Below are 17,385 nucleotides of genomic sequence, written 5' to 3' on the forward strand. Positions count from 1 at the left end.
ACTGGTACAATCCTCAAATAAACCACATGAAAAAAAAGAATGTATATCAATAAACATGAATCTCACCTGAAATGAGGCAAAAGCAGATCAGGGTGTAGCAAAGAGCTGCTGTTCCGTATGCGACCATTTTGCAACTTTGTCTTCCTGTGTCTTAGTTGATAACTGTGACTTCAGTCACTGACACTTCCCTTTTAGTCATATAACATTTCTAAACCACAGCAGACAAACTACTCATACATGCATTGCTCAATGGTTAAACTCAGACAGGATAGACACCAGTTATCTGTATATACATTTAAAGGCCCCCTAAACCAGAAAATGCACTTTTCAATGTAGTTTGAACATATCTGTGTCAGGAGTGTGTGTACAGAAACCCACTATAAAATGATAAAAATCCACCCATTCATCTTTTTTAAATCCCCAATAAAATAAAAACTTTACACCGGGATGCTTCACAAACGAATGTTATTAAAATGCCGGATTCATAATGGGTCATTGATAGTCACTTATAAAAACAATGTGCAAGCTGTAAAGACAAAACGCGTTTGTGCATTCACTTACAGAGAGCATGTTTTCCATTTTATAGATATGATGCGTTTGTCATGTTAACTTTCACTTAAGAGCAATGTGCTGGATTTAAAGATGTAACGAGTTTTTAAACAAATAACGCGTTTGTCTGATGTACTCTCACTTATACAAAACAATGTGTTTGGTGTTTAAAGATGATACAGTTTCTCATTCGCTTAATGACCATTCGCTTCAGTTTTGTTGTTACTGGAAGCACCGGCTCACACAGCCCTGCGCTTTCTGCTTGAAATGGGGCGGAGACCAGCAGCTCATTTGCATTTAAAGAGACACACACCAAAACAGCCTGTTTTTCCTCACAGGCAAAAATGTACATGTAGGGCACCGTATAATAAAAGATCTGTGGTGTATTTTGAGCAGAAACTTCACAGACACATTCTGTGCACTCCTAAGATTTATATCACATGTTGTAAAAGGGCTAGATTAGGGGGCCTTTAAGTCAAATTCTAACTTGTTTTAAATCGGCAAGCATGTTCTGGCCACATGCATCAATCCCTGTGTCAGTATTCACATTCATGAGCTCCTTAATGGGTGTGGAGCAACAGTCTAATGTCACACAAGAGGACAAAAATGGTCAATCACTGAACTCTTGTGAGATCCTGATGATGCATTTTACCAGAAACGTTACATAGAATTACACATTTTAAAAATGGAAACATTCTGAAGTTATGGGAATCTTTGCTGACTAAAATCTTGCACCAATATATTTATTTCAAGGCGAGTCAGAGCATATGTCACACATAACATTTTGATCAGCTCTGAAGTATGACTATGTTTTGAGATTGTATCTGATACACATGACAAATAAATTGCAGTGTTAGAATTAGTACAGATTAGATCCAGAATTGCATTTTGTTAAGATAAAACTGTATTCTCATCACAGATCTTTATACACTTGGTGAACAAAACAACGTTTCTTAAAGGGCCATGGTGCTACATGAGATGAAACACAAATATAAAATGAGAAAAGCATAGAATGTGTGCGCTGTATACATTAGAAATTATAGAACATTTATAGAAACATTATAGAAACTGTATTAATAGCACTGCTACAAATTTGATTTGAATTGGTTCATTATTGTCATCTTTGCTGTGGCAACCCAGAACATTTTAACAGCGGTGGCCAGAGCAAATCTTGGTAGCCACACCAAAAAAATATATATGAGTCACACTTCATTACTTTTGTTTCTGGTTAATGTAAAATAACTTCTTGTCTTTAATGTACTCGCTATAATTCTCACCATCATTGTCATTGTCAGAATGATTCATATTGATCAACTTCTGTAAAAAAAAAAACTCACTGTACAGCAGATCTGTTTGGACATCGTTATTTTGTTTTTATTTTCTTGAAAATGAAGAACTTACACTACATATCTCATATTGTATGTAAATGTGGCTGAATTCAAAGAAAAACAGAATGCACACAATGAGCTAAATGAAAACAGGTACAATGTATTAGCTTTTTTCATTACAAGTATATTTAAATGGTAAATCTGGTCTGATAACTTAAAAAAAAGCAGAAAACAATGACAAAAAATACACTAATTCTCAATTTATTCTCTATTTATCTAGTCCTTCGTGGCTGTATGGTAACCGTCATTGTAAGAGAAATCTCACAAGATTCACAGTGACATCATAAACGGTGTATTTGGAGTCCTGCAGCAATCTGTCCTCACATTTATAGATGCAAATGGAAATCTTTACCTGTCTGTTATGTATCTAAACACAACTCATCTGGTCTTGAGACAGACAGAAACACTCCACCTGAAGCATAAAAAGACATCAGTGACGTGATCAGCTAAAGCATTACATTATTCTCAATATAATCTGAATACTAACCAGCCGTTCTTGGTTCCGGTGTCTGGGGAGGCAGCTTCTATTACAAGTAGAAAAAGTGAAAGAAAATTTCAGCTATTTCTTATTGTGTATGCAGAAAGTACTGATCGCTGAATGAGTTTTACCAGTGACTGTGAGATAAACAGGAGCTTGTAGGTGATCGACAGAGCAGAAGTACCAGCCAGAATCCTCCAGCATCAGTCCAGACATCAGCACAGTGAAGGATGCTCTCTCATCATCACTGATCTCAACTGATGAACTCTGGGATGTGTAACACCTCTTGTCTTTATATCTGCACCACTGTTTGTGTTTGTTCTTATATGCAGAACTGTAGAGACACTTTACACTGATATTACCACCTTCATCTCCAGATACACTGCTGGACACCACAGACACATCAGGAACTGAACACAGTCATTTGGCATCATAATTTACATGAGGAATGAGAGAGAAACAAGATTATACATTACAATATTTTTGTAACATTTGATATTAAAATGTAATTTAAAAAGAAGAATTTTTCAATACCAGGTTGAACATGGATGTAGGTTTCAAATAAGGATTCATTGTCCACAACACAAGTATAGCTTCCACCACGTGTCAGGTTTCTCATAGTCACAGTAAAAAGACTCTGAGCAGGATGATCAATTACTGACACAGTTTCATTCGTACAGTTTGTGAATATTTTAATTTTATCAGCGTCTGAGAACCAGTACTTTCTCTGCTGTGTGTATTTACTGTCATAATAACACGGGATAGTGACTGATCCTCCACGCTGGACAGAAAGTGTATTGTCTGCTCCACTACCATAGCATTCAGTACCTAAACAAACAACACATCAACTATTATCATTGTTGGCACTGGTACAATCCTCAAATAAACCACATGAAAACAATATTGTATATCTATAAACATGATTAATAAATACTTCATGACGAAAAGCACAGCATTAAACAAACTCACCTGAAATGAGCTGGCAAAAGCAGATCAGGGTGTAGAAAAGAGCTACTGTTCCATATGCGACCATTTTGTTATTGAATTTTCTTCCTCTATCTTAGTTTTCAACTAAAGAAGGGATAGTACTTCCCCCTTTTGTCATCATGTGACATTTTTAAGCCACAGCAAAAAAACACTTATTGCCATTTAACTACAGTCACAGAATATAGACGCAAGATTGAAAGTCATTTGTGCGGTCAATTCTAATTTATTGTAATTTGGCATGCATGTCTATTTTTTCACACATAAATGATCAGTGTTTATGTAAATATTCACATTCACGAGCTCTTTGCGTGCAGAGCAGGATACTAATGTCTCACAAGAGGTCAAAAACTGTCAACCGCTGAACTCTTGTGAGATCCTGAGGTGATACATTTGAAAAACTTTTCATTTACAGACACAGATCTCACAGAGAGAATATTGTATACAGCTTTAAGAATAAGAAAAGATGTTGAGGTTTTAGAGGCAGCTAGATAGCATCTCTTTGGCTCTTTGTGAATGTTTTGGGGAAGGAAACATCGAACTCTTGCGATCACACTGAAGAGTCATGTTACTTAATGACTGAAAAAGAAAATCTGAAAATGAAAGACACACTGCACATCTTTTTTCTGGACAATCATTTATTAAGAAGAATTGTTTTGCCATGTACATGCAGCATGCGTGTACACATTTAGTTTGTGTGGGAAATAACATTGAATTAAAAAACAAAGAATCCATACAATAAGCTATTAGAGATGACTAAAATCACACATATATTTTACAGTATAGACTGATAAATAAACAGAAATCATAGAAAATTCAATGAATCAACAGTTTATTTATCTAATCCTTTGTGTTTGTGGCAGATGACAACCATCAATTTGAGACAAATCTCACAAAATGCACATGTGACCTGCTGAAAAAAGAACAATACAAACCCAATACAAAGTTTAGAAACCATTAAGGAAATTCTAGGTTTCTATTAAAATACAATTTTGAACCATTACCCTTTTCTATTAAAACCATTACAAAATTCCTTTTTGTAGTGTGTTTTGGGCATTATTTCAATACGATTTCATTTATTAATGAGTCATTTATGAATGACATTTATCAGAAATTAGAGTAATTTGTCATTTACACTGTATTCCTGAACAGTACAATCTACTCATTAAAAATGAGTTAACTGTACTTAACACTGAAACAGTTCCATTAACTCAAAACTTTAAAGTCTCCCAGATAGCAAGCAACCATTGAATTAATTTTGATAAAATGTTGACATTTCAACAAACTACCATTATGGTGATCAGTGTTCGCTTTAGTTGGGCTCTTGACTCTTGCGGTTCACCATAAGAATATTTATTTAGTTTCTCTTTGACCATTGAAACATTGTGTGCAAATACACTTGTCTTGTTAAAAAACAAAGAGATCTTGTGGCGGATTCTAATTGATGATTTTATTATCATGAATCACTGAGTGTGTTGTGTTATTACTGTGTAAATTGAGTGATTGGATATTGCAAACTAGTGATATGACTGTCATAACCTCAGAAACAAACAAAATATACTCAAAAATATTTTAACAATGGACTCAATTAGACATGAAGAATAAGTGTTTGAAACTTAACAGTGGTGACAATCAACAAAAGAAAGCTTCATGCTGCAATGCATGCTGGGTAACTGTCACGGATCACAGAGGAAGAACCCAGATGCAGGCAGGCAAAGGCAATGAAGGGGTAAACGGAATATATTTATTGAACAATAGACAAAACTGAAACAAAACACCCACGAGGGGGTAAAAAACGAGACAGGAAAAATAAACTAGACTAGACTAAACTAACATAACACTTGACTTAACATGACTTAGACAACCTAAACAAAACACTTACTAAGACTGGACTGGACTGGACTGGACTGGACAGGGATCTTAACACAACAACACAGGACCACAGGAACAATGACTGGCATGATGCATATACACGACGGAGAACAGAGTACAATCCAACAGCACAAGACAAAGAAACATGAGGGTATAAATAGGGAGAGACAAACGAGGGATAATTACATGGGGCAGGTGTGGGACATTAAACACTCAGGGAAAGATAACGAGGAAACGAGATGGCGGGAACAGAGACGAGACACTGGAAAAACACATGAGAGGTAAAAACATAAACATCTCATGGCCTTCCCACATAAAACCCAAGAACTCTGCCCCGATCCCACCACACGACTAGAATTTCATAAACAAGACGGTGGGACCGTGACAGGTAACATCATAGTACAAAACTCATTCATGACTCCCAGCATGCATTGCAGTTGATCTGTTTATCTGAATTAGTTTGACGATTGTCACCATTGTTGAGGTTTGTATGATGAGATGTCTAAGTGTGTCAGTAAATCGTTCTTCATTTCTACACAATCTTTGTGCACGTATGAATTGAAATATTTTCATCAGTAAGAAAAGGCTCAAACTCATTTTTTAAAACAGATTCTTTACTTTATTAAAACTTGACACCTATTATGAAATCTACTCCGATTTGACCTTTTAAAGAACTCTTTTCTAATCAATGCGCAAGTGTTATTTCTGAAACACACACCAGCACTGACAGAGAAATTAACTTAACAGAAGAGTCAAGAGCCCAACTAAAGCAAACACCCATCACCATAATGGTAGTTTAATCACTTCCTAATATTTTTTTAGTAAAGTGAACACTGTTATAATAAGTTAACTTAAGTAATGATTTTGAGTCAGCAGTACTTAATTATACTTGATCAGTAATTTCAGACAACAATTATTATTGAGTTCAACTAACTTAAAATTAAAACACTTATTTACTTAAAAATATTGATGTAATCGGTTTCCTCATTTCCTCAAGTCAACTTATTACATTTCACAGTTCGACAGAGCAGTTGATGTTACTAATTATTTTAAGTTCAGTCTACTCAGAATTTAGTGCAATGCCCTTTTGTGTTGGATGAGCTGAACATTTTAAGTTCACTTTACTCAAATATCAAATACATATTACTTAACTTTTTTAAGGTAATCGATTTCCTCAAAATGTTTAAGTACACTCAACTTACCCGGGTTTACAGTGTAAGTGTGAAGTAAATCTCAAACCTGATTGGATTGTGAGATAAAACCACTTTATTGAACCTGAAAATGTTCCAGGTACACCACACCCGTAAGCTCCAGCGTCTTCATCCTGCAGGTTTCAATAAACATTATCTGACACGTTTCTTTTAGTCTCATTAGCGTATGACAGAATAGAGCAGTAATTCTCTTCTGTTTCATCATATCACCAGAATTTCTTGTCTTGGGTGTCATTTCTGTCATAATGACATGGCATGACATAGTAACGGTCTGAACAGTAATGAAGGTGATGTCTGCGTTACCTCCTTTAGCACCTATATAAAGAGGAAGGCAACAATCATGACTTCACGTAAATGCAATATAACTGGCATCGGCCGATGAAAGCAAATAGTTTAAAGATAGTTTAAAAACATCTTATGATCAGGGCCGATATATCCTGTCAATCAAGAGAGGACAGGAAAATGCAATGAATTTGTGCTCTGAGAGAGTGAGAGAGAGAGAGAGAGAGAGAGAGAGAGAGAGAGAGAGAGAGAGAGAGAGAGAGAGAGAGAGAGAGAGAGAGAGAGAGAGAGAGAGAGAGAGAGAGAGAGAGAGAGGGGAGAGATGAGAGAGAGAGAGAGAGAGAGAGAGAGAGAGAGAGAGAGAGAGAGAGAGAGAGAGATTAACATTGATGTACTATACATGGTTGAACATGAGATGAACCTCATCTGTGATAATGATTGTTGGGATCTCCTCCAGTCTCCACAGCAAAAATAGTTTGTTTTTGGTGTGTGTTTGCTCTTCAGATTTCTCATAGTCACATTAAAAAGACAGTTACTTACACATATCTCTGAGTGGTAATTGTGTAAATTTTCTGAATCCAAAACTTCTTCTGCTGTGTGTATTATGTCATAATAACCATGGGATAGTGACCGATCCTCTAGTCTGAACAGAAACATTTACTGATCCTCCATTTAAAGGAGTAGTTCACCTTCAAAAAGGAAAATTCTGTCATCATTTACTCACACTCTTGTCATTTCAAACCTGTATGACTTTCTTTCTTCATCAAACACAAAAGAAGATATTTTGAAGACTGTTGTTAACAGCCCCCTATTCACTTGCATTGGTTACAATAGAAGTGAATGGGGGGCTGTGCTGTTCTGTTACCAACACTTTTCAAAATATCTTTTGTGTTCTGCAGAAGAAACAAAGTCATACAGATTTATAATGACAAGAGGGTGAGTAAATGATGACAGAATTTTCCTTTTGAAGGTGAACTACTCCTTTAAGATTGTAATACCTAAACAAACAACACATCTACTATTACGATACTTCAAGGTTCAAGTTGATTTGTCAGATGTCAGTGACAGTATGTACATTGTGTTAGTACATGTTAATTAGTTAGCACTTACACAATACGTAATACAGTTTAATTGAACATGAAACTGTATTTTTCAGTTGTAACACAACATTGAACAATCTCACTGAAAATGAGGTAAAAGCAGATTAGTTTGTATAAGGAGCTGCTTTTCCGTAGGTGACCATGCAATGTTGTCTTCCTGCTTCTACGTAAATTCTCACCTATGGCTTCAGCAACAGAAACACTTCCTTTTAAGTCATCATAACACCTCTTAGACACACCAGAAACACATCCTCATACTCTAAAAATGGTGCTATATAGTACTGAAAGTGGTTCTTTGCTCATCATCATAGGGGAAACACGTTTAGTGCTATGTAGCACCATACATATACACAAAAAGGTGCTTCGATGTCATTGAAGAACCTTTTGGTTCCACAAAGAATCTGAAGAACCTTTTGGTTTCACAAAAGGTTCTTTGTGGCGAAAAAAGGTTCTTCATAAAAAAGTAAGAGATGGTTCTTTGAAATGAACCTTTGACTGAATGGTTCTTTGTGGAACCAAAAATGGTGCTTCTATGGCATCGCTGTGAACCTTCAGTCAAAAAGTCAAAGTCTGCTTTATTGTCAATTCTGCCACATGTACAGTACATACATATAGAGGATTGAAATTGTGAAGAGGTAGTTGAAGATGGGCAGACTGATGCTGAATGAGGTAGTGAGCAGTCCAATGCTGAAGAAAGTGACCAGTGCGGGTGTTGGCCAGTTACCAGTGCGGTAGACCAATCACTGGTATGTTGGGGGGAAGGTGGGATTGGGAGTGGAAGGACCTTCGGATGAGGTCACATTCATTTTTAAGAGTCTATCTTGGTGCTTCAGGGGTTTTTCAGAGGTTCTCCAGAGGTACTTCGGGGTGACCAAGGTGCTTTATTGCACCGTCTCCGTATAAAAACCTTGTTAAACCTTGTTAAGGTCAAGTTTATTTGTATAGCGCCTTTAAACAACACGAGTGTTGACCAAAGTGCTTCACATAGCAATAGTAACAGCGTACTTAAAAAGAACAAATCATGTCAAATGAGTAGTTAAGGTAAAAACAAGCATACAACATACATGACATGATATTTCCTAAAAAGAAATACTACAACACAAACTACACCCACCTAGTACAGGGGTATACAAAATATACAAAATAAAAACCTACTTATCAAGAAATCTCTCTATAAGCCTGAGAAAAAAGAAATGTCTTAATAGATGTTTTAAAAACAGTTAATTAGGAGAGGCTCTGATCGTTACTGGTAATGTATTCCAGAGTTTAGGAGCTAGACTGAAAAAGACCTGTCACCCATTGATTTCAAACGAGATTTCGGGACTTTCAACAATACCTGGTCTGAAGATCTGAGAGATCTCTGAGGTGAATAAAAACTTAGAAGTTCTGACATATAAGAAGGAGCAAGTCCATGTAAAGTTTTAAATACAAATGTTAAGACCTTAAAGTCAATTCTTTGCTTCACCGGAAGCCAGTGAAGGGAAGTTCTGATGGGTGAAATATGGTCCCACTTTTTTGTCCCAGTCAAAAATCGAGCTGCAGCGTTTTGTACCAATTCTATTCGTGAGAGTGATGACTGACTAATTCAAGCAAACAAGCATTGCAGTAATCAAGCCATGAGGAGAAAAACGCATGAATAACTGTCTCCAAGTCAGTGAAAGAAAGGAAAGATTTTAACTTTCGCAGCTGCTTTAGTTACGTCACCTTGCAGTGACGGGTAAAAAAAGATTATGACAGATTTTTTACGAGCATTTCCGTCAAAATGATGGAAAATGAAAAAGTCTAGCGCAACCTCTGCTCGATCCCTCTTGAGGAGCAACTTTGAAGCTAATCCAGCTTGTACTGTCCCAGGTTGATAAAGCACTCCGGCTTGAAGTGATTCGCGCAAACAAGCAGGTTTTTACTTATGGTTTCTGAGGGATTTCCACTAAAAATGAAATAAATCCACTCCTGTCTCGTGTCTTCCGAGGTTGGGATTCTAAACAATGACTTGTGTTCCTCTGTGCAGCCAACTACATTACATTTTGCATGTTGTCCACAAACTTTATCCATGGCGTCACGTACACTGCTGTTGCTTGTGACAACAACAAAGGCGGCAGCGCCGGGGGTGGAATTGTGTAGATTAAGGGGCGGTAACATTATAATAAGAGCCTCCCTCTAAGTCACAAAAGGAGCGAAATCTGAACGGCTCAATTTCTCACATGCTTGCAATCAAAACAAACTTACTGGGTTCTTGTTTTTCACGTTTTTTGAGTTAGTAGATGCACCGGGACTATAGCACTTAAACAGAAAAAGTCAGATTTTCATCCGATGAGCCCTTTAAATAAATTGTATTGACATATTTTTATATTTCTGTAGATTTAAATAACTGAAATTTAGATTGATAATAAAATGTGAATTGTCTATCTGAAACAATGGGATTGTTGTGAATGTGTGTTATACTTTACTGTGCGCTGGTGTTCTTCAGGTTGGAATGTCATTTAGTGGCATTAAAGATATTCTTAACAGCTTTAAATTAACACATGGTCTCATATTAGTACACAGTGCTCTGGAATACTTAACTCTGATTGGCTAGTTGAAACATTTTATGGACTGTTATTCCCCATCAATGACTCAAAACGAATAACATATGATCACTTAGGAACTGACAGACATTTTGACTGGTGAAGTTCAATTAAACTCATGCATGCTTAAAGGTAAATAACATCAGTGACTTGACTTTACTCTCAGAAATAAGTCCTATACAGAATTTAAATGCACAGCATAATAAATGAGTATACATGAGAATCAAACTTATTTTCGGCACTTATTTATTTTTTACATGAGACTCAAAATTTTATGTTACTTTATTTCTCTAGTTTCATACATTGACATTATTCCTACCAATGAATCCAATACCAGGATGGAGTTCATACAATGTAAGATACGTTTTCTCAACTACATATCGACATAATATTATACTGTATAACACATTATTTTAAAATAATAATTTAAAAGATGATGTTTCAGCAAACAAAACCATAACATGCTATGAGTAAAGGTTTGATATAAATAAAGTAGGGTTTAGTCTTAAAAATTTATTCTTTAACACCTAATAGAAAAATAGCAATTATACTGTCTTGCCTAATGTAATTCATTTTAAAATTACCTTGTTAATCTGAGAAAACATATTCAGTAAATAGTTTTAACTAGAATTTTGATTTATAAAAATCTATAATTAAAAGCAAAACCACAAGCGTTGAGATTTGAGATTGTTGTGTATGAATAACATTGTCTTTATAAATCACACAGAAAAGCAAAACAAAATTGTAAGGTCATATTAGGAAAATGTTAGTTGCATGATTTATTTAAAAAGTAACTATCACAATCCTTAAAATAACATTTCATGCAGTGTGTAATGTTGCTGTGTGTGAATGAAAACAGTCTGTCAAGTTGTTAAGCCAAAAGTGAAGGAATAAAGTTACGGTCTAGTTGCACGAAGCCGCCATATTAGATTTCCGATCAGTGAGTGTGGGCGGACTTATTTCCGGTCGTATAACGCTGTATGGGAAAAGTAGGATTTTTGGCCGGCAAATAAGAGCGCTTTTTAGATAAAAATGAAGAAACTGATATGTCAGTGATATAATAGAAAAACCTCTTTACATTGCTGAGTACCTGGTTAAGCCAACACAACTCAAAAAACACTTTCATTCTCTCCCCGTTTACTCTATACTCATGTGGTTAACCAAACCTCCGTACACAATTCATGTATACATAAGCCATTTTCACAGAGCTGATTTTGATTTGACAGTTGGGGGACTAAGAAAAGCATGAAAAGCATTTACTTCCTCTTTCGATGTGAAACCGCTACACACACTCTCTCCACGCCGGGAGATCCCCGCCTGACTGTGCGATGATCATGACTGTATACTCGTTCACAGTAAGCACGACACGATAAGAACGCAAATCACAGAAACTCATCACAAAGAAGTTAGAACACGACACGACTGATCCCTCACCTGTAAGTGATGCTGGTGCTGTCTGAAAACGAGTCACTCTTGCCCACAATGCAGAGTATTCCATCCGTCTGACTTTCATCATAAAGAACTTGTAACGATGAGTTAAAACAAATACAGAAAACGTATCTACTAGCAGTATGAGCAGTGAATATGGGTTTATTGTTGTTTTGCTTAAAGAAGATTGTGATATGGGGAGAAACGCGGGGAGGGAGTGAGTTGCACAGACTAGTATAAAACATCATCAGCCTTTTTTCTGTTATGTCGAGCTTGACAAGACACTCAGAAATGTACAGAGGATTTTCTGTCATATCACTGATATATAAGCTTCTTTTTATCTAATAAACGCTCATATCTGCCAACCAAAAATCCTTATTTTCACATAGAATGTTATACGACCGTAAGTTAACATGCCCACACTCGCTGATCGGAAATCTAATATGGCAGCTTCGTGCAACTAGCCCATTGGCATGGGAAAAAAAGAGTCGACTCTGAAACACGCGAACGAGTCGTCTGTCGTTCAAATTTCAGTTCCGTGTCGGATTTGCGTCACTCGGTGCAATCCCGCCTACGTTCCATTCGTGGCACTGCGACGCAATATGCGGTAGACCAATCACAGCAGACTAGATCATCTAACCAATCAGATAAGAGAAGGCTGACAGAAAGGAGGAGATTAGACAGATGAATCGCAGAACGAATCATTTGAGAGTCAGTCAAGAAGTGAGGTAATAATAACTGCCTATTATTAGAAAACGAAAGTGTTTTTACACCTTGTAGTTGGACACTCCATAAACCAAAGTAGGTTTTAACCAAAATATTTACTCTTTGTTTTTTGTATTTATCTCATATTGATAATTAAATGTTATCATGTTGAATTTGCTACTTTTTAATATTTTCACATATAGGTACTATACAGAGTTGTCCACCAATATACACACAAAATAGTAAACTTACTATATATATTATACATATCAATACTATAGATATGTATTTTATGTTTCTGTCACGGTTGTGGAAGGAAGAACCCAAATGCAGGCAGTGGAAGTGACGGGGTTAACAAGGAAATATTTATTTAAACAAAACAAAAGTATAAAACAAAACACCCACGATGGGGATATAAACAAAAAACAAGATAACAGGAAGCAGACAGGACGTAGACTAACTAAGACTAGACTAAACTACACAACACTAGACAAAAGCAAAACTAAAAACTTACTAGACTTGACTTGACTTGACTTGACTTGGGAATTCAAAGCAAACATGCACAGGAACACAGCGGTACATCACACAGGAACACAAGCACAACGAACGAGCACAGGACAATAGACACGAGGATACTTTATAGGGTGACAAACAAAGGAAGATAACCAGGGGCAGGTGAGGAACATAAGACACGGCAGGGAAGCAATACGGGAAACGAGAGGGGCGGGGCCAATGACGAGACACGAGAAAGCACATGGAATGTCAATGATAAACAAACCATGACTTTCTCACACTAAACATAAGGGATCTGTCACGATCCTGCCACAAGACTAGAAAATCTTGAACAAGAAGGCAGGACCATGACAGTTTCTCAGATTCCCGTCTGTTCTCTTTGGATCCAAATATAGTACATGATAAAAACTGTCTGTCTGAGGAGAACAGAGCGGCAACTCTGGAATCTTCACCGCTAAACTAATGTAAACGTCGGCGCTGCCACACCATTGATAGTGCTCTAAAAAGGCAAATAGAACAATAAAAGGACGAAAAAGGCACATTAAAGTGTGGTGTAATCATCTGTGGGTTACGATCAGTCAAAGATTAGAAACATTAGAAACATTGTCATGAAAATGATCGGCATAACGGCTAAACGGTAAATAAGCATCACATACACCTTGAGCTACGCGTGCGTGTTAACTTCTGATCTGCTGCTATATCATTTAAAGCCATTTGGAAAATGAATGATGTTTTTACTGAAGTAACTATAGTTGAAGTATTCCTGTTGAAATAAAAGCAATAGAACCCTGCCCAAAATACAACATAAAATGTAATGGATTTAATGGTTATAATGGGAATTGTACTATGGATACTTGTTGTCTAATTGTATGTGATGGATTCTATTCGTGGTATGGTAGATCCTATTGGAATAAAACCCAAAACACACTACAAAGAGGAATTTAATTTAAAAATCTCATTCTAATTAAAAAATTCATTGTTTTTTTCAGCAGGGATGGTATTTGCAGTAAAACCACAGTATCCACAAATTTACCATTTTCTATATATAGGAACCAGACTCCAATTAAGCTATTTTTAGTAAAACCACAGCAACTAAAAATACCATAGTTTCATTATACTAGCTATAGTTTATGTTTGTAGTTAAATTATGGTAATACAAATGGTAATAAATCCAACAAACACATGGCTTCTACACTTTACTACTTACCACTTTACTAACCTTACTACTTACTGGTAAATTGCTGCTAAAACTGGTAAAGGGAATATACAAAATAAAAGAACACTGCTCATAAATACATATAGGCCTATGGAGCTAATGAGGATAATTAGGCTAAATGATCATACAGGATTACATCTAAACTAAACATATATGTGCTAAACATATAAAGCTCTTAAAGGAGTTGATCACTGCAAAATTTGCCCCCATTGACTTTTCATAGTAGGAATAAAAATATGGAAAGTCAATGGGGGCAAATTTTGAAGTGAACCACTCCATTAATACAACTGATACTGTGAGCTACTCAGTGTATTCAGTAGGTTGCTTCAGAGGCATAAGGTATACGACAATAAAACAATGCACAACTGTCATGAAGGAAATTTACTTTTAATACTTGAGTACATTTAAAAGCACGTACTTCTGTACTTTTACTTAAGCAAGAATCTGTCTTTACAACTTTTACTTGTAGTGGATGTTTGACCAGTAGTATCTGTACTTTCACTCAAGTAAGGAAGTTGTGTATACTTCATCTACCCCTGTCTGCAATTCAATTTTTACTAGTAAAAATACAATTGCAGACCTCTCTAATTCATTTAGAGTGATCTGTAATCATAAATGTTACTAGTAAAAATCGAATTATAGAGCTCTCTAATTTAATTCTTACTAGTAAAAATGCAATTACGACGAGTAACGCTTGAGACAATTTAAGACAATTCGGTCTGCCATACATTATCACTAGTACCCACACAATTATTGATATCAAAAATTATGTTTTTACTAGTAAGAATTGTATTTCTGATATCTAACATAAGATTTTTGACATGTAATAAATGAAAATGAATTATTGATATCTGAAATTGAATGGCAGTCTATTGTGATATTTAACTAATAAAAATGCAATTACAGATATCAAAAATTACAATTGTTACTAGTAGAAATTGTATTCTTGATATCAAGAATTATAATTTTTACAAGCAAAAATGGAATTGTTGATATCAAAAATTAATATTCTGAGAATGATTAAAAGCTAATTCGTCTTGCCATAAGTGCGTAGTGATTTACCGCAAGCGTGTTAAGGAAATGTAACGCCTCTCACCATATTTGGAACATCAGGTTCCTCTTCAATTGTACTGACAGGTAGTAGTATCATAAAACCGCAATGCTGAATGCTCACATTTTTTAGAGGTTATGCATGCATAATAAAGGTTAAAAAAATGGTAATGAAAACAATATTTAAAAGAGTAATCTATTATTCCTAAAAGTAAAAAAACGAATGCAGTTTTGCTAATTCCAAAGCTTGCAAACTGAAACTGAGAATGTGGCGTCATTTGCATCTAATTGCAAAAATCAAAATTTGTCTTAGCCAACTTAAAACAGGCTGTGTGTTTCTGTATGTACCCTTACACACAAACACACAGCGTAAACAATAGCTTTTATTTTCGGCTATCCTTTTTCATGAAGAAAAATGTTTCGTTCTAATTGCACCTGCTAATTTGTTTTTTCTGCATTTATAAACAATAAAACATGTATTTTCCTTGAAAACAGCCGTCTTTGTCCTTTAAAAAGATCTATATAATAATATCCCAATGATAGCTTTTTCATTTGTATTGTCAGCATTTCTCAAATGTTGCCTGTCTGTTCATCGTTTCCAGTGCATCAATCCCAGGTGGCAGTCGTAAATATAAAACATATGTTTATATTGTTTTGCACGCTGTGTAGAGTAAAATCAGCCATACATAAATGCACGATGTTTGCAGGTTTATTTTTGTTGCACTTTTTGTTATAGATTTAATGCATGCAAAGGTAAAATACTGTGTACAATTATAAATAACTGTGGACACAGGCATTTATTTTCGTATTCCGTTTGTCAATATTTAGCTCAAGATGATGTAATCAAGGAAAAAACTGTTTTATTAATGCACCTCATAGTTTTTTGTTCCGCATTTACCAAAGAAAATAAGTAATAGAATAAAATTAAAAAAAATACGCCTAAGTCATGGGTTCGATCCCAGAGATTGCACATACTTAGAAACAAGTGTATATAGTATAATGCAATGTAAGACGTTTTGGAGAAAAGCGTCTGCCAAATGCATAAATGTAAATGTAATTTCATTTCTCATGAAATCGTTTTTTTAAGAAAAAATTGGCCGTAGTCATTTAAAGTCTTGAATATTTCAATTCATATATAAAACTACACACAATAGAAGCAAAGCATGAAAAACATATTTTCATTTAATTCTTTCATTTAAACGCTTAGCCTATTGTAAATACGACCAATTTATCGATCACAATACAGCTTCTATAGCATTTAAAATCATTTAAACAAATATGCACAGTTAAAAAACTTTTTTTGGAATTCATTCTTTCAATCAAAATTTTGTATACTAGCTACATGCTAGAAACAGCGGAGGTAAACTCATATGCTGGCAAATAGACTACAATGCAATGCAGTCTTATACATGGTGTATTTATATATGCTGTTTGTGTAAACTCTGTTGGTCACGGTGACTCGAAGTACCGGGATTATCCTGTGTTATTAGTTTTGAGCAGCAGTCGCGAACGTCTAGCTCATTTTCGGGAGACACGCGGTAAACGACAAAACGCGGGGGTTAGGTTGGCGCCAAGGAGGCGGTGCGCAAGTGGTGCCCAAAATCCGGCCACTTCCAATGGCACGTCTCTCCGCAGCAAGCGCTCTTTTTGTGAGCTGCATCCACGCTGGCTTTAACCTATCAACATTTTACTGAGCTCAAAACACGGAGAACATAGTTTTAATAATGGAATTCCCAGAGTTATATGACCTAACAAAAAGAAGACAAATACAGAGATTTAAATAAAGAATTCAGAGTGGGTTGATTTGCAAGTTTGCAAACATGAGACGTGCAAAATATCATAGTAAACTGTGCCTAACATGAGCGTCATTGGTATTAGTCATTACCACAAAAATTGACTGCATATTTAAAATATACATAAACTTTTGGCAGTTTAGTGACCTTGAACATCCTCCCAGAGACAAAACATTTTCACTACGAGAGACAGCAGCAGCGCAGCAACTCCACAGCTCGCCATGTCTGGTGAAAGGGCCAAAACAAACATTA

The 17,385-nt window shown here is 35.8% G+C and overlaps 1 protein-coding gene across 1 annotated transcript; it reads right to left on the reverse strand.

The window, feature by feature from the left end:
- Positions 1-1,911: 1,911 nt before the first annotated feature.
- Positions 1,912-3,459, reverse strand: LOC130549698 (uncharacterized). Its single transcript, XM_057327003.1, has 5 exons — positions 3,385-3,459; positions 2,950-3,243; positions 2,547-2,825; positions 2,425-2,461; positions 1,912-2,349 (listed from the first exon to the last, which is right to left on the reverse strand). Exons 1-5 carry the CDS (start codon positions 3,446-3,448, stop codon positions 2,316-2,318), a joined length of 708 nt encoding a protein of 235 aa, XP_057182986.1. The 5' UTR covers positions 3,449-3,459; the 3' UTR covers positions 1,912-2,315.
- Between the last annotated feature and the right edge of the window lie 13,926 nt (positions 3,460-17,385).

The sequence above is a fragment of the Triplophysa rosa genome, unplaced genomic scaffold (assembly GCF_024868665.1).
Source record: "Triplophysa rosa unplaced genomic scaffold, Trosa_1v2 scaffold150_ERROPOS200000, whole genome shotgun sequence".
Classification (NCBI taxonomy): Eukaryota; Metazoa; Chordata; class Actinopteri; order Cypriniformes; family Nemacheilidae; genus Triplophysa; species Triplophysa rosa.